Source organism: Myotis daubentonii, chromosome 20 (assembly GCF_963259705.1).
Source record: "Myotis daubentonii chromosome 20, mMyoDau2.1, whole genome shotgun sequence".
NCBI classification, from domain to species: Eukaryota; Metazoa; Chordata; class Mammalia; order Chiroptera; family Vespertilionidae; genus Myotis; species Myotis daubentonii.
Window position 1 is genome coordinate 6,840,598 of NC_081859.1, and position 22,523 is coordinate 6,863,120.

General features: G+C 46.0%; 1 protein-coding gene and 1 long non-coding RNA gene across 7 annotated transcripts in view; one reads left to right on the forward strand and one right to left on the reverse strand.

Annotated features, from left to right (window-relative positions):
* Positions 1 to 2,063: 2,063 nt before the first annotated feature.
* Positions 2,064 to 22,523, reverse strand: part of MIA3 (MIA SH3 domain ER export factor 3) — a 34,755-nt gene continuing 14,295 nt past the window's right edge. Inside the window, exons 6-29 of one of the 6 annotated variants that reach the window (XM_059677349.1) lie at positions 21,890 to 22,005; positions 17,556 to 17,687; positions 16,293 to 16,314; positions 15,483 to 15,571; positions 15,177 to 15,254; positions 14,978 to 15,088; positions 13,662 to 13,733; positions 13,373 to 13,477; positions 12,194 to 12,316; positions 11,991 to 12,102; positions 11,200 to 11,255; positions 11,015 to 11,105; positions 10,515 to 10,653; positions 8,692 to 8,793; positions 8,033 to 8,093; positions 7,898 to 7,933; positions 7,751 to 7,818; positions 7,530 to 7,627; positions 6,753 to 6,887; positions 5,958 to 6,023; positions 5,526 to 5,602; positions 5,345 to 5,416; positions 3,771 to 3,909; positions 2,064 to 2,876 (exon numbers count right to left, since the gene is read on the reverse strand). In XM_059677349.1, coding sequence (XP_059533332.1) covers positions 2,569 to 2,876; positions 3,771 to 3,909; positions 5,345 to 5,416; positions 5,526 to 5,602; positions 5,958 to 6,023; positions 6,753 to 6,887; positions 7,530 to 7,627; positions 7,751 to 7,818; positions 7,898 to 7,933; positions 8,033 to 8,093; positions 8,692 to 8,793; positions 10,515 to 10,653; positions 11,015 to 11,105; positions 11,200 to 11,255; positions 11,991 to 12,102; positions 12,194 to 12,316; positions 13,373 to 13,477; positions 13,662 to 13,733; positions 14,978 to 15,088; positions 15,177 to 15,254; positions 15,483 to 15,571; positions 16,293 to 16,314; positions 17,556 to 17,687; positions 21,890 to 22,005 — 2,408 coding nt within the window. In that variant the 3' untranslated portion in view covers positions 2,064 to 2,568. Of the gene's footprint in view, positions 2,877 to 3,770; positions 3,910 to 5,344; positions 5,417 to 5,525; positions 5,603 to 5,957; positions 6,024 to 6,752; positions 6,888 to 7,529; positions 7,628 to 7,750; positions 7,819 to 7,897; positions 7,934 to 8,032; positions 8,094 to 8,691; positions 8,794 to 10,514; positions 10,654 to 11,014; positions 11,106 to 11,199; positions 11,256 to 11,990; positions 12,103 to 12,193; positions 12,317 to 13,372; positions 13,478 to 13,661; positions 13,734 to 14,977; positions 15,089 to 15,176; positions 15,255 to 15,482; positions 15,572 to 16,292; positions 16,315 to 17,555; positions 17,688 to 18,844; positions 19,130 to 21,889; positions 22,006 to 22,523 lie in introns of those variants that run through there. The other 5 variants (XM_059677353.1, XM_059677350.1, XM_059677351.1 and 2 more) reach the window with 5 other exon arrangements.
* On the forward strand, positions 19,316 to 21,926 carry LOC132222415 (uncharacterized). Its single transcript, XR_009450220.1, has 2 exons — positions 19,316 to 20,533; positions 21,695 to 21,926. It is a non-coding gene; the product is annotated as an uncharacterized LOC132222415 (long non-coding RNA).

Genomic DNA, 22,523 nt, shown 5'->3' on the forward strand with positions numbered 1-22,523 from the left:
AGCCACAACTGTAGAAATGCTTTCTGGCTGAAACATTGCTGTTTCATAATATGAGATGATTTTAAAAACCACACCCAGACACACCATGACTGGAGATGGCTTCTGCACTAGATGTGACTTTCGAGATGGCCGAGTGTGACGTAACTGAGGGATGGTCCCCTGCCCTTTCTGGATATTGGCAGCTCGCCTGGCTCCACTGCCAAAGTGATGCCACCGGAGGGCTGAGAGGCGGCATCCTGGCGGGGGCAGAGGTGCTCAGGTCGGCGACGCGGGAATTCTCTACAGCTTACTGACTTTCCAGGAAGATGAGGTAAATACCCCAAAAAGCTTTAGGGGCACAAAGACTCCAGCTTAGATTGATTTTAAAATAGGTTTAATTTACTTTTCCTACTTGATTGTCTTCCTAGCTGGTATAATCTACATTTAAATGCTATTTAAAAATAGAAATTGTATTAACTTCATCATTATTTTATGTCCTAAAAGAGATTGAAATATTCCATTTGTGATTTACTCTTATTTTACATGGTTAAAAAAATAACTTCTGCTGTTTACTATGGAGTTCTCAGATTTCTTCTATTCTTGATATTAAGTGGGAGGACCTATTGATGGAATTCTTTTGCTGAAGATATGTTGCTTATGGATTTTGAAAGGGTTATCTTCTTTCAAAGGTCCTTATCTTTCTAAAGTGGTGTATGTGGTAGTGATTTAGTATAAAGGAAGATTTGGTTTCAGAGTGAAGCTTTTGCTTTCTGTAATCGGGTGTTCTTAGTGGAGTAAATGTCATGACAGTGACAGGCCCTGGTGTAATATTATGTCATAGACCTTCAGAGAGCGGGAGAGTATAGTCAAAAAGTTAACAGGGATATCAGCTTTTTATCATTTTGATTTAATATAAATCTTAAACTTCTTAAAATATACTATTAAGTTACTATAATTTAAAGGGTCTAAAGCGTTGGTTCTTAAGAAACATTGTTTTAAAACCATGGTGTAGCCCTGGCCGGTGTGGCTCCGTTGGTTGGAGCATCATCCCGTACACTGAAAGGTGCAGGTTTAATTCCTGGTCAGGCCACATACACAGGTTGTGGGTTCAATCCCTGGTCGGGGTATGAACAGGAGGCAACCGATCGATGTTTCTCACATCGATGTTTCTCTTTCTCTCTCTCTCTCTCTCTCTCTCTCCTCTCTCCCCCCTTTCTCTAAAATTTCAATAAAAAATTAAAATTTAAAATAAATCCATGGTGTAGTAAGAGTACTTTTTAAGTATGGTGTAACCCCAAATTCTTAGCTATACTGATTTTTAAATACAAATGCCAACATTCAAATATTAACTGTGGAGAAGAATCAGTCAACAAAAAGAATTGAGGTCAGCCCATGGTTGCTGACCTAGGGCATGTTACAAGCCTTCAGATCTTAAATCATTCTTTCTCAGAGTATTCGACTCTTCTGATGGTTTTTGCCATATTCATTGAAAATCATAGGCAAGGTATGGGAGAAAAAAATTTACTTTTTTTAATAAAAGAAATTTCCTTTTATGGTCACAAAACATGGCTTTCATTTTTCTGTTGTGCACCCTTTTTATTAAAAAAATCTGTTTTTATTTATTTCAGAGAGGGAGAGAGAGAAACATATCAATGATGAGAGAATCATCGATCAGCTGCCTCCTGCACGCCCCACACTGGAGATCGAGCCTTTAACCCGGGCATGTGCCCTGACCAGGAATTGAACCTTGACTTCCTGGGTCACAGGTCAATGCTCAACCACTGAGCCAAACCGGTGGGCTTCTGTTGTGCACCCTTAATGCACAAATGGCAAAAGCAACAGAACATCAGGTCAGACACTCCTTGCTCCTGCTGTAAACTCATCTTCGGGAATGACCCAGGCAGGTGGTCACAGAACGCCTGAGTGCTGCCAGATGGCCCGTGGCTGCTCTGAAGTGAAGGAAGCCCTCAGTCCTGGTGCCTGGGTGACGGAGGGAACTTGGTGCTGGGAGCCCGAGCTTTCATCTTCCCAAATGGCACAAGTCTCACGAGAAAACAGTCAAATGAATCAACAGACTCTTGGGAAACATTAATAACCAAATTTTAATGAACTTCCACTACAAAGAACTTCAGCAAGAGGGGAGATAAAGTTCAGTGATTTCTTAGTAAACATTTTTAGCGTAACAGTCCTTGCGACCAGATACTTTAAAAATTCAAGCTTATAAACACCGTTATTCTGCGTTCAACTGGTGTCCACTAAAAACAGGAGAATAATGGAAATCATGTTCTTATGGCATTTCCACAGGAAATGTTCGTATTTTTCATGACGTTCTAAATCATTGAACAGTTACATACGCTACACGAACTAAGACACAGGTATTCTTTATTGCACATTTCAGAGTTGGGAGGAGGCTCTAGCTTACGAGGTGATGTTCATTTAAGGGGAGAAATGGTATTTTTTCATTGTTTGGCTCAAAAATGCACACTGCCGGGGCAGCTTAGGTCTAAAAACTAACTTTATTGAAACTTTTGGATTTGAGACTGTAATGGGTAGTGCACAGTCCACTTCCTCTCCGGCTGCGTGTCAGAGTTACGGGCTCTGTTTCAAGGTCTGGGAGGGGCCCTGGCTGCCGCTCTGAGAGGCAGGTGGGGGCTCCTCTCTGGATCCAGGAGGATGTGAGTCTCTTGCAGCAGGTGAAGGGTACTCCGGGGGGCCGTGGCTCGGGGGCGGTAGTCGGGGGCCAGGAGCGAAGTACTCCCGAGGGCCAGGAGAGCCTCCAGGTCTAAAATGAGGGTGTCCCGGTACAAATCCTCGAGGGTCGAAAGGCACATCCCGTTTCCCCGGTGGCACGCCCGGTGGGTAGTCCCTTAAGCCTAGAGGTGGCCGGAAACCAGGACCTGGGAAAATAGAAATGGCATCACGTATGAACATACCTCCGTGTAGGGGATTCCAGGAATGTTCATCTTTCATTTCTCCCAACCCTAGAAGTCAGGGGTGGGAGCCCCACTGTATACATCGGTCACACGGAGGCTCAGCAGGTTTAAGTGACAGGCCTCTGGCCGGCCAGCCATGAAGCAGCACAGGCAGGATTGCAGCACGGCTCTTCCTACGTCACTAGTCTGCCATCTTTATCTCCCAAGAGCTTGGCTTGTATTTGACCCATTATGAAAAAAAAGGCTTCACACGGTAAAGAAGTTTTGGTAAAGGAATCCTGTCTACTGCTGTGTCAATTAAAAGTTCCTGCGGGGCTCAGCATCACAATCAACGTGCCTGCCCCTCTGGGAAGGCCTTCCAGCTCCAACTATTTAAACTCAGCAACATCCACTAGGTAGCTGTTCCACGCCACCTTCTCTTTAAAACTTCCTTCCCATTTATTCCCAAGGTGGGGAGTGAGGGTTTAGTCTTCCCTTTATACTCTGACCCATTCACACATATGGCGTATGTTGCTGGTCCTATAGGACACCCTGAGTTCTTGGAGTTCGGAGAAGAGTGAGTTCTATCCACCACAGAGCCCGGCATGCAGCCCCAGATGTTCAGTGAACATCTGCAGCAATATTTCTGGCTTCCTATAAGCAGCCCGTTTCTGCTGTCTACAAGAGATACCATTCTGCCCACCCCAGCGGAGGGAGATTTTGCAGTCTCCCCCCCCCCCCATGTGTCCTAAGAAACTTTAGGACAAGTTGAAAGGGACTCCGTCGGCTTTACCCTTTCATTGCAGAGCCCGCGATAGTAACTGTTAAAATCTTAGCAAGGAGCACACAGAGAGGTGATTGGCAAGTCCATCATCATACCAAATGGTGGAGGAAATGGCCGAGGCCCAAAAGGCCTGCAGAGCTGAGGAGGTGGTCCATAGCGAATGGGCGGTGGTAGAGGGCCTCCCATGAGGGGCACGCCTGGGAAAGGAGGGGGCCCTTCTGCAGCCATATTCACCTGCAGAGCAGAAACGGTTCAAGTCTGAAATACTCCGGAATGACAGAAGCACCAGCACCAGCAAAAGCTGAACCCCAAAGAAGCAGATGCCGGGCACCTGCCAGTGGGCAGAACCAGTGCAAGAGACTGCCCTCCTCCCATTGGTCCCACTGGCAGCCTGGCAGGCAGCACGGCAAAGCAGTGGAGTTTTGCTGTGATCGTGCTGCTACTGGTATGTCCAAGTGGGAGGGGGGAATCACACCATGCTATACACGGTGATCTACTTCCAGGGCTTTCCCCCCCTCCCACACCCCTCCCATCACCACAACAGCTCCTTGTTTCCATACGAAGAACGGAGAGAAGGGAACAAAAATCCATTCTCTACACCTGTCATCATAGCTACTCTTCAGAGTACCTTCAATTTCTTTTCATCTAACTCTCAGGTCTCTAAGTACCACCATCTTGTTGTAAATATCAAAGAGCACAGAGAGCAGCAGACACTTTGCCGAAGGTCATCCAGGATGGGAGGCTAAGGCAGGATCAGGGTCAGAGCTGCTCCCCCCACCCTGCGCCCTCTAACAAAGCAGGCTAGTCCCTTCGAAGCCTTCGGCTTAAAGGGGTCTTGGGTCTTCCTCAAGCCGCCCCTGGAGAAAAGACCTGTCAGGAGAGGTGTGTTCCCGGGGTCCTGCACCAAACGGGAAGTGTTTTCCAACCGAAACAATGTTCCATGTTGGTGAAGTTAGGCAGGCAGGGCGCTAATCCTCACCTTCACTCACAGTGATACTGTACATTGTGAGATAAGGACTGATCTTTCCTCACGGGAAACTGGGTTGAAAATTCTAAATAATTAAATTGCATGTACTTCTATTTCAAGCTAGAGAAGCCCTGTGAGGTGTGACAGAGGACTCCCAGCGAGAGCCGCTACACGAGAGACAAGACTCTCACGGGAACCTCATTTAAGGCTCTTGCCGGAACTGGCACAACAGTAAGGACAGGTTTTCACTAGTCAGTGTTTCACCCCCGGCAAACATCCTTCTGTTACGAAGCTGTGATTGCAGGTTATTCAAATTAGGGTTTGCCTACTGTACAACTGGAGAGGGTCTTAAATAGCAGACTTCCCAGCACACGTACTGACGATGAGTTATGCACCACACGGTGGATTTACTTTCCTTGAGAGCGCTCAACTCGGAAGCACGCGATGTAAGGGTGGAGTGGTGCCTGTGCACGTGTTTTAGTTAATTATAGCACTCCAAACGGGTTAATCACCGAACCAAAACAGAAACCAGTTAACCGGTCAGATTTCAGCAGCAGAGAATCACTCGCAAGTCCAAGGCCAGAGGAAGCTCACACGGCCGTGCAAGTTCACGCAGGCAGGTTCGTGCCAGGGCCTGCGTGTCCTTTCCAGAAAGGCACCAGGTGTGACAAGCCCAGGGCAGTCCTCAGCCTCAGTACTCACTGCTGCTGGATGCTCAGCCAAAGGTGTAGTGCTGGGAACTGAAGGGCCTTCAAACTCCTGGGGAACCGTTTGCTTTTTAAAAAATAAATGAGACAGTAGAGAGATAACCGCACACACACACAGTGATGGACGAGGCGAGAGAGGGCTGCGGATACAGCGCAGTGCTTCCGGAAATACGTACCTTGCCCTCACCCACCCTGGAAGGGGACGCGCTTCTTGGGCTGCTGTTCATCATGGGAGCTGCACCAGACCCGGGGTCTGTCGAAGCCAGAGGATGAGTTAGACTTCCTCTGAGTTACATGCTCTTTGAGGAAGAATAAAAACCCCTCTAGCCCTGCCTCCATGATTTTGTTGTTGTTTTCTTAATATATTTTTATTGATTTCAGAGAGGAAGGGTCGGGGGGAGAGAGAGAGAAACATCAATGATGAGAGAGAATCATTGACCGGCTGCCTCCTATACACCCCCTATTGATGATCAAGCCCGCAACCCGGGCACGTGCCCAGGCCAGGAATGGAACCGTGACCTCCTGGTTCATAGGCTGAGGCTCAACCACTGAGCCTCACTGGCCGGCTGCCTCCATGATTTTAGACCTTGAACACACCAGGTCCCTACCAGAGGCAGAGGGGCTCCCAGGTGCCTCAGAGCACTGGAGAGGAGGTGGAGGCTCGTCCTCTGAACCTTGAGAAAGAAAGAACAGAGCCCTTGCGTGGATTTTCAGGAGGAATAAACCAACTGTGGACGGGGCAGGGCTCAACTCTGAAAGTAACATTAAAAACAGGGCCCCCAGCACCTATGAGGGGACATCACAATTTATGCCCAGACTTGGAGAATTAGAGTAGGAGCTGGCTTAGAAAGAAGGGCAACAAAACCTGCGATGAACGGACTGGTTAGGGACCGCACGCCGCAGGCTGAGGCAGGAGTATATGCTCACCTTTTTCAGTTTGCATGTGACGACTTCCTTATCTTACCGAGTCTCATAGACATAGTTATGAATAGAAAAAAGACCTAGCATTTCATACTATGAGAAATGGTTGCTGCAGAAATTATAAAGTCTTAAGGCTACTTTTGTAATATTTCAGAAGGGAACTCCATAGAAATTTATTTTACAGATAAAGGCTTACACATCACAGTAAAACATAAAAATAGAAGCAAAAACAATATTATTTATGCTTTTACTTAAGTATAAATATACTTTACGTATTTATATGTAAGATAAATAATGTTAATGATAACAAATAGATGGTTTCTGTTCTAAAGCAGATCTTGCAATAGACTATTCGAAATAAGTAAAATTAAGACATTCTCTATGTTAGGCACAGATTCTAAAAAGTTTGCATTAGAATTCTCAAATAAAAGGGGAAAGTGCTCTTGAAACAGTTTACAGGTAACGTGAATATGAATACTCACCAAATTCACTTCTGGGCACATCTCTCCGACTGAGCGTGGCAGAGAGCGGTCTCACGGGCGGGTCCCTCGGTGGCGGGGAGCATTCTCCACCACTCACGGGTGAGGGGCCGAAAGAGCCGTTCTGGCTCAGGGGGCCTGCAGGTGACAGTCCACCGTTACCAAGTCAGGCAACCTCTTTCCTTTAGCATGTTGCGGATGGATCGCGAGAATTCTCGTGTTTTCTGTTCTAAGGCTTGTGGCCAATCACGAGAATTCTTTAAAAAGATATTAGCTTGTAAGAACATGTAATAAGTAACTTCAAAATGCCATGGGTGCCCTGACCGGTTTGGCTCAGTGGATAGAGCGTCGGCCTGTGGACTCAAGGGTCCCAGGTTCGATTCCGGTCAAGGGCATGTACCTTGGTTGCGGGCACATCCCCAGTGGGGAGTGTGCAGGAGGCAGATGATCGATGTTTCTCTCTCATCGATGTTTCTAACTCTCTATCCCTCTCCCTTCCTCTCTGTAAAAAATCAATAAAATATATTTTTTTAAAAAATTGCCATGGGTATTTAATTTTAAGGTGTGCCTTTAACATTTATGTAAAACGTTGTTTGTACTCGTTCAACAGAAACTTATCTGGCCACTGGGTAAAGCTAGCAATAAAACTATTGGTTGGCACTGTGTTAAGTTCTTAGGCTTGTCTCTAGGGCATTGTCATATTACACACAGAAATAAAAAGCAACCTATATTCAGTTTACACCAAAATACAGATTGCTGCCCTTCAAGAGCGCTCCCCACCTCTCCGTGGAGGGTTCTGTGCGCTGGGCCTTCCGGGCATTGGTTTTACAATCACAGGTTCTTGCAGCATCGCCATCTTCTGGGTCAATTCTAATAACCTTGAACAAGGAGAAAGAATGGACTTAAATATGAAATCGGAAACCAATTCTTATTAAATACCACTCAGCACAGCCTGGAAGACCTCCGAGAGCACTGACAAAACAGGGATCAAGGCTACGTACTTGTGTCTCAAATTGGCTGCTTCCCTCTTCTCTTCAGCCATAGCTCTTTCTGCCGCACGAGCTTTGAGCTGTTGGAGGAAAACGTATCCAAGTTCAGCGGTGGTCGACTATGCGCCAGATAAAGAAAGGGAAGGGAAAAAACCTTACCCAGTTCTCGTGCGCTTTCTTCTCATTAGCAGAAATCTGAAAAAGATAACACGTCAAAAAGTATGTTTATGGGTTCATTACACTAGCCTGTCAGAGACCCCAAAGAATCCTGCAGCTGCCGGGCGATATACCCACCTGGTCTTTAAAGGAGCGCTCCGTTTTCTGCAATTCATCCTCTAGCTCTTCGATTCTCCACCTAAGAATACACTTGCTTTTATCCGTCCAGCACAACTGAATTAGATGTCACATGATCCTACCATGTTCCCTTTACTGTAACTGTACCCTTACAGATTTCATCCTAACAGAAACGTATTTTACATGGTTATAATTAAAACTAATACCACCTAATGTCCTTATTTATTGTAGCAGCCAGAGATTCCGAGTTGATACATTATAATTTCTTTAACTGTTCTTTAATATGTTCTCATATAAGCCTGCTATCAATAGCTCCCTCCATAAAGCTTCTTCCTTTAATTATATCCACGGAGCATTACCCAGAGCTGAGCACTGGGCCCATCAATGTCACGGTCATTTTAAAGGTCTGATACACCAGACAGCAAACTGCCTTCCTAAAACAGCTCTTAAACCACCCAGATCTGCCAGCATGATTACCAAGCTCCCTTACATTTACCAGTGTTGGGTGTTGGGAAATTTTTGTTAAACATTATTTTCCTTTGCTAAGTGAAAAATTTTCCTTGTGCGAATTAAATGTACTCATGTCCTCTCACCATTATTTATGTGCCAGTTTGTTGTGCAAACTGAACGAGTGGTTTCTGTTAAAAGCCTGAACTCACTTGTAGGTTTTTATCTCCTCTGCCGCCGAAACCGCCTTTTCGTCGGCCGCTGACAGCCGCTGCTCCCTTTCTCGCCGCTCAAACTCCTCTTGGCTCAGCTTCCTAGGGAAGAGCCAGTCACCGAGTGAAAGTGTGTCTCCTTTCCCCCAGCGCCTGTCTCAATGCCTGCACTCGAATCCTCAATGCCTCCCCTTCCCATCCTCTCCCAGAGGCTCAGACGTGCACACAGATTCACAGAGGGTTTCCTTCACACCTGCCATTTGGGGATGCAAACCAAGCCCTGGCCTTTGGCAAGTCACCTGCATTTCCCAACTTCTCTTCGTAATTCTCTACTTCTTCACAAATAAAACAAAGAAATGAGAAACACTAGGTGGTCCACGGGCAGCGTTCCGGGACTCGAGACAATGAAAGCTCATTTGCCTCCTGTGGGAAGCCAGGGCAGATCTGCCCGACAGTCAAGCTCATCAGGGTAAAGCAGGGGATGATTCCGATTCCTACCACGGGGAGACCTGTAACTGCTTCTCTTATTCCTGTCACGGAAGGGCTGTTTCTCAGCTGAAGACAGAGTTTTTAAAACACGTCTCCTGTCTGTGCAATTAACCACAGACACTTCCACAGTTTAGGTCCCAATCCCACACCCCACCTGCTTCAGTGGGATTGTGATGAGGAGAGAGAAAAGCCAAGGACTGGCAATGTCCATTGAAGAGAAAGAGACTCTGCCCCCTGTTCAGTGTACTATCTACGGGACACTGGTTTTAACCCAATAACCTGCCAGCTCAAGCTGTCAAAGTACTGTAACATAAATGACAATGGTTGTAACATTTAACGGTTTAAAAAACACTATTTTCTTGTTACCCTTGGACCTCTCTGCACATAGTTCTGATTCAAAAGACACAACTTGAAACTTAATTTTCTATGAATCAGAAGCAAAATGAGAGAAGCGCTATAGTAAAAAGGGTTAATACCAAAGAGAAAAAGGTTTATGTATTCTTAACTGCCCATTCAATACTTCAGCCAGTATTTAATGAATGGCTGCAATAGACCGGTTACCTAGTAAGATGCTAAGATTAAAGTACGGACAGGTACTATTATTATGTGCCACGCAATCAAAGCTGACGGGGCATTCCGCGAGACGTGGTGATGAAAATCTAAAAGACAGGCCAACGTCCTTGCCACGGTTACATTATGTAATGTTTAGTGCATCTGACTTACATATCTTCAATAGCTAAATATTCCTTTTGAAGTATTTACTTTACTAAAAATAATGTATGTAGCCGAAACCGGTTTGGCTCAGTGGATAGAGCATCGGCTTGCGGACTGAAAGGTCCCGGGTTCGATTCCGGTCAAGGGCATGTACCTGGGTTGTGGGCACTTTCCCAGTGGGGGTTGTGCAGGAGGCAGCTGATCGATGTTTCTCTTTCATCGATGTTTCTAACTCTCTATCTCTCTCTCTTCCTCTCTGTAAAAAATCAATAAAATATATTTTAAAAAATTAAAAAAAAATAATGTATGTAAATCACTCAGGATTTTTCAAGACTACAGAAAGGGTAAGGATCATAAAAAAAAAAACCAAAAAAAAAACCACTTCTGCAGCAGTAACTGTTAGTACCAACACCACTCCCCCTCAAAAAATTTCTGACAACTGGTTAGAATGGAAAGAAAAATGCAAGTTATGGAAAATGGGGCAGAAAGGGAAAAAGGCAACTCTAACTTAATCATGGATGGAAACCCTTGGTAATCTTTAAAAAGGAGACACAGTGATCGGATAGTCACGCCGTTAGTTAAGCGACCGTCTTGCTGCCAACGCCCCGGGAGAACCGTACTTCTGCAGCGTCATCTCCTTCTGCTGGTAGAGCTCGTTCAGGATCTCCACCTTCTGCTTCAGGGTCTTGTTCTCCTCCTCCAGCCCGGCCTTGGCGGCCTGCAGGGAGCTGCGCTCCTCTTCTAACTTCTTTATTTGGTCTGCAGAGGAGAACACGTGTGAGCTGTGTGTGCACAAGGATTGGGCAACTTGAGGGTGGGAAACATGAACACCGGAGCCATTCTTTCTCTTTCCAACGCAATGTTTATTTAAAAAAAAAAATTTTTTTTTATTGATTGCAGAGATGAAGGAAGAGGGAGAGAGAGATAGAAACATCAATGATGAAAGAGAATCACTGATTGGCTGCCTCCTGCATGCCCCCTACTGGGGATCTAGTCTGCATGTGCCCTGACCAGGAATCAAACTGTGACCTCCTGGCTCATAGGTCAATGCTCAACCACTGAGTCACACCAGCCGAGCATCCAAAGCAATTCTTTCTCTTCCCAATATCTGGCAACCTACCTTCCAGGTTACATTTTGTGGACATCGAGGCTCTCAGCTTACACTGTAGAAGTTTTAGATCCTCTTCAACTACGGATATTTCCGTCTGTGTCTAGAAAGTGCAGCAGAGAGAGGTGTTCTTAAAAGGAGGCACAGTAAGGACTCACAGGCACGGACGCCACTCTGTTCTACACAAAGGACGGTACCCGAGAAATGTCCATCATCTGCTTAATCTGATGTTTCATCTTCTCACTTCGGTCACCTAGGAAACAAAGAGGTTTCATTACTTCTTCCTCCCGTGCTTTTTAACTCTACTTCTCGATTTCCCCGAAATGAAAAATGACTATGTTTAAACAGTCAAAGTCAAAACAAATGAACCAACAGAACTGATTAGGCTACTTGACTTATAAGAGAGTTTGTGCAATAAAAATGTTACCCATGCCATTCGTGAGCAAGGAGGTACATGCGAGGCAAAGCTCTCTCTTCCCTCTCACATCTACCTCTACCTGGTCAAGTATCTTCATTAGAAAGACTCATTCCTCCCTTCTCCCCTTGAATCTGCTACCGGGTGGGGTTGAAAACACCCACTATGCGAGCAACATCCAACTCGGGAAGCAGCATCCAGAAACATCTCATCTCTAGTCAGTTCATGGCTCCCACAACCTCACTCTCAAAGTCAGTTATGGGGCCTTCGAACCATGGAGCTAGAGATGATGCGCATTAAATCCCAGTGTCATCTCCGTGAAGGTGGGAAACCAGTTTCTCCTCAGTGCCCAGCACCAGTGCACATGTCTAGTTCTACTGGGATGGAAAAGCAAAACCAGCACTCACTGCACGCCCACTGTCACACCGCAGCCCAGCCACCCACCTCTGCCCAGCGCACACGGACGCGCACACAGATCCAGCGACGTGCGCCCACAACTCTAAAGGCGCACTGGTTACTTGATTAAAGACAGGAAGGCAGAAAGAGGACTAGCCTCCCTGAAACCCATCTTACCTCCCACTTCCCCGTTTGCTAGTTCATCTGATTCATTTCCTGTTTTATGTTGATGCTCAGATTCAGATTCACAGTCTAACCGATTCAACTGTGTGATGCAATTCGTCAAAGCCTAGAAAAGAAGCAAAAGGGTATTAGAAGGAACCTCCTGGTTGCGTGGGAGTTCATGAGAACTAAACATGTGTTCGAGAGAATGAACTTACATTGATATTATCATCTTTTTGAGTAAGAGTTACTTCCAAATCTTTCTGAGACTTCTCAAATGATTGGATTTGCTCACTGAGCTCAGCGTGGGATTTATTCAAGTCTTTGATTTCCTGCTGCAACTGAAAAGTTAAAGCACATGAATTTCCGATAGTTAGGGCTTTGTACTGGAGACATCAGGACCGCGTGACCGAGACAGGTTAGTACGGAGCCAGGCTCCTCTTTGCCCGTCACCACGGGCTAAGGCCTCGGTTAAGGGAGCCGAGGCCGGTTTGGCTCAGTGGATGGAGCGTCGGCCTGCGGACTGGGGGGTCCCGGGTTCGATTCCGGTCGGGGGCGTGTGCCTGGGTTGCGGGCACGTCCCCAGTGGGAGATGTGCAGGAGGCAGCTGATCGATGTTTCTCTCTCATCGATGTTTCTAGCTCTCTATCTCTCTCCCTTCCTCTCTGTAAAAAAAAAAAAAAATCAATAAAATATATTTAAAAAAAAAAAAAAAAAAAAAGGGCGAAGGGAGAGTGGCTCCAACCCTCAGAAGCTGATCCAGTTTACTGTATCCTTCAGAAAATGGCAGCCAATTCAAAGAACTAACACCCAGTAGGAAAGGAAGGGAACAATCCCAGTCTCCCAGACCCAGACCATGTCATCTTCCCTTGAAGCAGGAACTGCTTAGAGCCAGCCGTGGGCAAACTACGGCCCGCGGGCCGGATCCGGCCCGTTTGAAATGAATAAAACTAAAAAAAAAAAAGACCGTACCCTTTTATGTAATGATGTTTACTTTGAATTTATATTAGCTCACACAAACACTCCATCCATGCTTTTGTTCCGGCCCTCCGGTCCAGTTTAAGAACCCATTGTGGCCCTCGAGTCAAAAAGTTTGCCCACCCCTGGCTTAGACTAATTCTTTAGTTTAAGAAGCAAATCCACTGCCCCATTGAGGCCATTTAGGTTAATAACTGGTTGGTGTTTGAAGACAATAAGCACTCCGCTAGCTCTAAGAAACTGTACAGAACAGAAAATCCAGAACAGATGGAGGACGAACACATGTACTCAATTTGGGGAGCACAGTTTAAACTCGGTGTATCTCAGAATAGAATCCTGCATACATATTTCATTTCCTTAAAAACAGATCTGAGAAAAGATATTCAAGAGGCAATGGTATTGGGTTAACTTTTCTTTACCTGGTCTCTCTTCTTCTTAAGCTTAGCATTTTCCTCTTGAACCCGGTGGCATTCGGACTTCACCTTCTCCTCACTAAGTTTAGCTTCATTAAGGGCAATCTGAACCTAGTGCAAAACACTCCTATTAATGAATTGATTCCAAAGGAGGAAAAAAACCCCACAAAGTTTCATTTTCCCAATTAGACATCAGATAGTTTTCAGTTGCATATTCTAGCACAAATAAGAGTTTGCTCCGCAATAAAACTAAGACATTGCATTAATATCTTGCAGGAATGAAAGGCAGCTTTACCTCTGAAAGTTCTGAGGCGTTCATTGCAATAACATCCTTTAACTTCTCTAAAGATATCTTGTTTTCCGATATCTGCCATGTGGAAAAGAACACACAAAATATATCAGGATTTCAGTAGGAACACTGGGATACAAGCTAGAAAAGAAGGGCCATCCCCTATGTATAGCAGGTAAAAGCAGGTGACCCAGCCTTAGCCTCCAAGAAAAGCCAAGAATGTAAAGAGATGAGGAAACAAGAAAATAATTGGAGGTATTAGTGTTTCATGCCACCCACTGCCTTCCTGTCTATGAGATAATGTGGCAGAGGACCAGACAAAAAGGTGAAAGCAAAGGAAATGAAAAAACTTTTGAGTACCCCAGTTCAAATCAATGGTTTTTCCTAGTAAGAGAGAAAAAGATCCCGAGGTCACTTTAAAAATTCTCTGGCCCTAACCGGTATGGCTCAGTGGATAGAGCGTCGGCCTGCGGACTGAGGGGTCCCGGGTTCGATTCCGGTCAAGGGCATGTACCTTGGTTGCAGGCACATCCCCAGGAGGGGATGTGCGGGAGGCAGCTGATCGATGTTTCTCTCTCATTGATGTTTCTGACTCTGTTCCTCTCCCTTCCTCTCTGTAAAAAAATCAATAAAACATATTTAAAAAAAAAAAAAATTCTCTGGCCTGAACTAAAAATGGCTGGACCGGAGAATAGACAAACCTCACCTAGAGGAGACTTCACGATAAATTATGAAGGACGCTGCCTCCCCAGGTTGGGGCGGGGGGGGGGGGGGTGAGGGGTGGGCGGGCGCCTCTTCCCCCTTTAGCTGTGGGCTGTGACTTCCAGGATACAGCAGGCCAAGGCGGCAGAGGGCTGACTGTACCGTGGAGCAGCCTCAGCCAGGTGATCATGTGTAACTGGGCGTGTGATACATGGGAACCCTCTCTCTACTATGTTGAACTTGAACTCTAAAACTGTCCTAATATTAGAAGTCTATTTTTAAAAAGAACCACGCAAACAAAACAAAGCACTAGCACTGTTCAACTGGGCTAGTTTCTTAGTTGCTCAACATGTTTTGGGGGTTGAGCCAAGCAATATAAAAATTACCCTGGGCTGAGGACAAAAATACTTCCTAGGACCATAAGAATGAGAACTTGTGGTATTAGCATTTAAAGTTCCCAAGAAATGAACAGATGTAGGTTCAACTCCCCTGGCTTCCAATCTTACTCTAGTTACAACATGGGAAAATGCAGAGTTCAACTCACCCAATCTATAAAATAGCTTGAAAAATAAAATGGTTTGAAATCCAAGTGCTGGTGACACTTAGAGTGAAACTCTTACCAAGTCCTCATTCTTGGCATTCTGTTCTCTCTCAGATTCTAAGAGGAGACGCAGATTTTTTGCTGTATCGTTCAGATTTTCCTTAGTTTCTTCAAGTTCCTTGATTCTATGCTATAGAAAACGATATGAAGATTAATAATAATTACTTATTTTTCTTTTGTTCTTTGAATGTAACCTCAAAATGATCAGGGATTTTTACCTTAAATTTAGTTGCTTCATCAGAGAGAATCATATTTTGTTTCTTGGTTTCTTGAACATGCTTCTTTGATTCCTTGACCTATTTAGATAAAGCATTCAGAATATAGAAATATGAATCAGAGTGCTATCAAACGTATCTCCACCAGGTGGCCCCTTTAGAAAAAAGAGTAGTACTTTGCTTCAAATTTGAATGGTTTGTAGAGAATAATGGAATTTAAAAATATGATTTAAAAATAGCATAATAACTATAAGATAGGAGGAGGAAATGAAGCTGGAACCATGGGGAAAAAAACTAAAAGAATTATACCTTCTGCTCATAATTTGACAATTTTTGTACAAGATCTGCGTTTTCTTTCTTGAGCATCTTCAACTTCTCAGAAATTTGCTGTTCAGTGACTAAAAGAAAGGGGGGGGGCGAATCCATAATGGAATTATGACTTCTAAATAAAACTAAATTACCCAATCTATCAGCAACAAAGACATCTTATCCTGCACTATGAAGGAAAATAACTTCTTAGCATAACTATCAGCCTTTAAAAAGCAGAGAAATAAAGTGTAAAATATTAAAATTTAAGAAAAATATAGTAAGAACCTTTCCTTCAATGAGTTTCCAATAAAAATTATTTAAGAGCTAGGAAATACAGTAAAATATTTTAGCTCTACATCCTTCCCTTCAGGAAACCCCTTTCTTCACAGAAACTGTGGTCATTTCAACTATACATAACTTGCAAAGAGGAACAGATGAAAGTATAGCATATTGATTTGCATCTCTTATTCCTCAAATTATCTACGTAAATATATTTATATACTGTATTGATTATAACATTAGCCCAGAAACACTGTTCACATGTAATAAATTTGCATTCCATCAATATTTGAAGTCAATCTGCCCCAAATTAAACCAATCATCTTCTTCCTACTGCGACTCTGTTCCACCTCATCCCCTATGTCAGTGGGTAGCATCACCATCTATCTACTCTATCACCCAAACCACAACCCAGCATTAGTGAAACCTTCAGGAGTTAATAAGTCAGTCATATATCAGATGTCACTATATCTACTTCTAGCACCAATAATGAGGACACAGCACAATAACAAAACCAGCCTAAATATTTACCTTGGTACACATGACTCCTTACCTAAAAGAGAAAGAAATAAAATTAAATTTGATTTCATTATTAGAAATAATACAGTTCTAATATAATAGTCAAATCATAACTACAAGGAAATTTAGTAACAGTTGGTTCAGCCCAATGAGCCGTAGGGTTAGAAAAAGGTTACAAAGCATTTCAAATGCAATTGGTAGTGATACTTCATAAATAGTTTGATAGATAAAAGCAATAAGGCAAACACCTCATTTTGCAACAAAAGGTACATTTATATATCTATGGAATGAGCACCAATCTTATTAGCTAAGCACCTAACTTTAAAAAATGAAAATGGAGCCGAAACCGGTTTGGCTCTGTGGATAGAGCGTCGGCCTGCGGACTGAAGGTCCCAGGTTCGATTCCGATCAAGGGCATGTACCTGGGTTACGGGCACATCCCCAGTGGGAGATGTGCAGGAGGCAGCTGATCGATGTTTCTCTCTCATCGATGTTTCTAACTCTCTATCTCTCTCCCTTCCTCTCTGTAAAAAATCAATAAAATATATTAAAAAAATGAAAATGGGTAATATTTTCATATTAAATATACTAATGCTTCATTTACCCGAAATAACTTGACAACCCCAAACTGCCAGAATGAGGTCTAGAAACAATGACTGTTCAAAAAGACAAAATTAAAGGCATTGTCTTTGTACTAAGACATGCCTCTTCCTCTCACCAGAAAACATCATGGGAATCCTATTTAAAGTTGACTATTGGCTGAATTTAGAAGTCTAATAAATTAGCTCGAGATCATTCAGATTTTCCCAACCCCCTGTGAATAGTGGTCATAATCCTGAAAGGGAAAGGAGACTAGTGCAGGAAAAAGCACAAACAAAAAGACAGCTAAGCCCTAGCCGGTTTGGTTCAGTGGATAGAGTGCTGGCCTGCGAACTGAAAGGTCCCGGGTTCGATTCCGGCCAAGGGCACATGCCTGGGTTGCGGGCTCAATCCCCGGTAGGAGGCGTGCAGGAGGCAGCCAATCAATGATTCTCTGTCATTATCCATGTTTCTCTCTCTCTCTCTCTCCCTCTCCCTTCCTCTGAAATCAATAAAAAATAAAAATGACAGCCAACACCAATGAAGACTACACTGGGTTACTTTACAAGGGTAGTGTAGATGACATGCATTGATTTGTGTTCATGGTAGAAAGTGAAAAAGAAACAAAAGGGCCAGTGACTATAAAATATTCCTTGTACCTATGAGGCAAGAGATAAGTTAATCTAATTTACTCACAGCGAGGATGGTTCTCCAGAAGAAAATGACAAATGAAAGAATTCCCAAGAAGGCAGTGATAAGTACAGGCTTCCATGGCAGTCCATAAAAATCAGGCCCGGGCTGAACCTCACCAGGCAGTGTAGAAAGCAGCTGAAACAGAAATATCAGAAATAATAAAAACTCTACAGCCGAGCAGCCACAAAGAATTATCCACAGACATTCTAGCACAACCTCTAGCAGGTAACTACCCCCTCAAAAATCTTCAATAGCTTCCATGGTTTCTACAAAGACTGGATACTGGCAGCCTCACACTCCTCTCTCCTTTAAAAAAAAATATTCTAATGATTTTTTAGCGAGAGTAGAAGAGAGAGGAATAGAGAGAAACATCCATGATGAGAGAGGAACATCATCGATCGGCTGCCTCCTGCATGCCCCGCACAGGGAATCGAGCCCACAACCCGGGCATGTGCCCTGACCGGGAATCGAACCCTGACCTCCTGGCTCATAGGTCGATGCTCAACCATTGAGCCACACCAGCCGGGCGGCCTCACATTTCTTGTTTGATTTGAAATGTTTCTAAACAGTATGAATGCAAATGTCTTTAAGTTGTGCATGTATTTCCATATGCGACACCACATCACCGTGTCTAACACAGGGCTAGAATCCCTCAGGATCTAGCTGATGTGTATGACTTCAACAGCCACATAAAACAATTAAAATCCTGTACCAAGCAATCAAGTTATACAGCAGCAAATAAAACCAAAATGGTAGAAAGTAACACAAAAAAGTGCACTTTTCCCCTAAGACTGTATTCCACTCCTACAGACACATGGCAAGGAGGCCGCACAGCTGGTCAGTGGTCTCGGGGGGCGCCCCTGAATATAACTGTCTTCCGTGCACCTCAGCGCCTCCATTCTAACTGCTTCCGCGAAGGCCGTGCAGGAAACACCCGCCCGTGCTCGGTTCCCAGCGCCTCTGCCCACTCACGGCACCTGTCCGACTGGCCCCGCCCCCGCGGAGCCGGGGTCACCGGGGAGGAGGCGGCGGGGCCGGTGAGGACGGCGATCGCAGGCCAGGGTAACCCAGCGCCCGCTGCCTGCTCAGGGCTCAATGGGAACCAACAGGCGACACCTCGCCCGCCCCCGCCGCCTCCTGGAGCAGCGCTGCTGGGTCCCGCCGCCTCGGGCCTGGCCCCCGTTTCTCCCTCGCCCCGTCCGCCAGGGCACCCTCTCCCATCAGAACGGCCACCGGCCGGCCCGGGGTCCGCACCCCCCCGCCCCCCCGCCCCCCGGGAACGGGACCATCACCTCCAGGAGCTTGGCTATCAGCGCCGCGAAGAACACCGACAGGGGTCCCAGCAGCTCCGAGTCCCCGGGGGAGGCGGACACGGAAGGCACAGTGGCGGGTACGGAGTCCATGGCGCGGGGGCAGGCGACGGAGGCGACGCTTCCCCGAGGTGCGGCCCCGGGGGCCCCTCTGGTCACCGGCTCCCCCTTCGGAAAGGACCCGAGGGGCGGGAGCTGGCAGTGAACTTCGCCTCCCCCGCCGCCGGCACTGACACTTCCTACACCTGCCGTCAACCACGTCATCGGCCCCTGCCCCCGGGCGACGTCAACGTGCCGGCGGGGGCGCGGCCTTGGTGGGCGGGGCCTTGGTGGGCGGGGCCGCGGCGGGAGGAGCCAATGGTCGAGCGCGGCGGGGAGGGAGCGAACGGACCTGCGCGGAAGGAACGGACCGGCGCGGGAAGGAAGGAGGCGCACCTGCCTCAGGTACCGGGGGAGAGAGCGCGATCGAGGGGAGGCCCCGGCTACGGGAGGAGGACGGGGGGGCGGGGCCGGCCACTCGCCCGCCCCGAGCCGGACTCTCAGTCCCCGCGGGCTGAGCCCCCGGACACCTGCGGTCGCTCCGCTCGCTGGACCGCTCGGCCTCCGTGCGCTCAGGTGCCTGCCCCGCTCAAGGCTCCCTTCCCGACCGCCGGGGGCTCCAGGGCCTCATTTCCTGCTGATGCCCCTTCAAAAGCCACGTCCTAAGGAACCGCGCCATTATCACGCCCGCGCCAGTGGGCTCAGGGGGTCCCGCGTTCGATGGTTACGGGACTCATGGAAAGAAGAGGATCAGGAAGAAACGGGACAGGAAGCTGGAGAGGAAGCAGTTCTTGCAGATTTTAGAGGCATGTCTCCGGGTTGAGTGTAGAGTGGATTCAGAAGAACAACAGAGCAGGGACAACCAGGGAAATCCAGAATTACGCTTTATACCCCCTAACAGTGGTTCTCAACCTTCTGGCCCTTTAAATACAGTTCCTCATGCTGTGACCCAACCATAACATTATTTTCGTTGCTACTTCATCACTGTCATGTTGCTACTGTGATGAATCGTCATGTAAATATCTGATATGCAGGATGGTCTTAGGCGACCCCTGTGAAAGGGTCCTTCGACCGCCAAAGGGGTCGCGACCCACAGGCTGAGACCCGCTGCAACCTTCTATTCCTAGCACGAGACTTGGTGCATATTGGGCCATCAAAATGCTTTGTACCTTTCAAACCAATGTTATTTTGCAACATTGCACCCTCTTCTCTTGCCACTCGTATCTGTGTTCTCCCATCAACCCCCAAGCAGGTACTGTAACCTGTAGCACATCTGTGTCCCCCAACCCTGGGCTAGAACAGGGCTCTGTGCCTACCTGTAAGTAAAGGGAATAAAGAATCCCTCCCACATATGGAGACGGTGAAACTGTGGGAGGGATGATGATGTATTCTGATTATCAAATGTGAATTCTGAGCCTCCCTTAATCGCTGGAAATTTCATTATTCTGCCTCACAGGTCACACACACCTTCACCCGGACCTGCTGCCACCCACCACAATGACCATGGAGGAAACTGAAAAGCAGTTTGGTTTTCCTCCAGCCTTCCCATCGGTGGCCTTCCTCCTGAATTCCTTAGGTATTCGACATCTTTATACTGGACCCCTGGTCATCCAAATGAGAAGCAGGTAGGGGGTGACGCCTACAAAACGCCAGGCACTGTGCTAGACACTGTTTGTTATCAACTCATGTTGTCCTGACAACGATCGGAGTAGGTATTATCTGCTTTGTGAAGACGAGGAAGCTGATATTCAAAGTTTAGTAATTTGCCCACGCTTCTAAATCAGGGGTGGGGAACCCTTTTCTGTCAAAGGTCATTTGGATATTTGTAATATCATTCGTGGGCCATACAAAATGATCATCTTAAAAATTAGCCCGAAATATTTGGTCAGACATTTAATTCACTCACCCCTAATGCGTGGGCAGGGCCAGACCAAATGATTTCTCGGACCTCACACAACCTGAGGGCCAGGCGTTCCCCACCCCTGTATCTAAATGATGTATCTGGGATTTGAAACCAGATCATCCTGGCTCAAAACCCATGCATTTTACAGAACAAAAAAACTCCTCTTTCCTACACAAGTTTTGAAATCACAGAACCAGGAGGAAAAGTATTTTTGTAGGGGAGGATACTTTCTCTGTCGCTTCAAATAATTTACCAAGAAAAACCACCCCATTTCAACAAACACCACAAGGGGGAGCTATGACCTAAAAAGCTTAGGTAAAATAGATTAAGTATCTCATTTGGGTCATGACTTCCTTTAGGAAGATAAATCTGAATATTTTACCGTAAGTGACTCTTTCTGAGAAACAAATCTGACCATACCTCTTTTCTGCTAAAAACTCGAAAGGACCAACCCCCATCCCTAACAGCCTAACACACCAAGATACACAACTTCCTTTATGCCTCACCATTACTCTGCATTTGAATGACACACAAAGCTTCCTTGACTCCCCCAAATAAACTTTTCTTTATGCCTCCATCTGCTTGAACATGTTATTTCTTCTGACTGCACACTGCCCCGTCCCCCGCCCCCGCCCCCCAGTCCCTCACCCCCGCTGTCCTTCTATTCAACAACAAACTACACATCAAACTCCCACTGGCCCTTCAGCTCTGCCCCAAACATATCTCAGCCCACTTCTGACCGTCTCTGACCTTTCTCCCACCACAGCGAATCGATTTATTTAACACAGTGCTCACCACCAGGTAAACGCTCTCTTTCGGCCTGTATGGAAGTGTGTTCAGGTGGATGTCTCTATCTCCTTGCCGTGTTTTACAGCGGTGCATAAGCCCAGCTCGGGCACACAGAAATCCTCCTAAGTGCTGCGCTGACCTAAGAGCCCATCAGAGTCACGTACCTGAGGCCCTCTTCAAGAATCGGGAGTCATTTTCAGAAAAACACCTTAGCTTTCTCACCTCATGCTCGAAATCAGCGTAAAAACTGTAATCATCAACATACTATTTGAAGAAACCATGTATGGCAAACTTACCGTCTTAGTCAAATAAACCATGACAGGCGTGGCGCTAGCTGGCTCTTCGGCATGTATTTCTAGTTGCTCTTTTCCATCCACAAAATAGTCAGGAGTGCTTTCGGTTACAAATATCCCTAAAGTTGAGGGGGGGAAAGGAATATTTTATTGTATGCTTTAGAATAAGAATTGTTTCTCTTCACTTACAATATTTACGAGTGCCCACTATATAGTGTGCCGGGATCTGTGGCTGTTAAAGACGATTATATAGAGAGGAAATCTCAGAATTCCCATTGGGGCCATCAAAGCCTTCAGTTATAAAACGAACATAGCTCTGCCCTCGCTGGTGTGGCTCAGTTGGTTGGGATTAATCCTGGGCACCTAAAGGTTGCCGGTTCGATTCCCAGACAGAACACATGCCTGGGTTGTGGGCTCAATTCCTGATATTTTGCTCCCTCCCTCTCCCTTCCTCTCTCTCTCAAAAATGTTGTTTTTAAAACAACTTTCTCAGTTCAGACAAAATGAGTTGCTCTCCCACTAGACGTTCGCTGTGCTCTGTGATCCAGTTACTGTTCAGAAGTGTCCGTCTCCACTGGACATCCCACCCTGCTACATTCTGTACTGTTTCCTGAACTCGTACAGTATGACGATATAT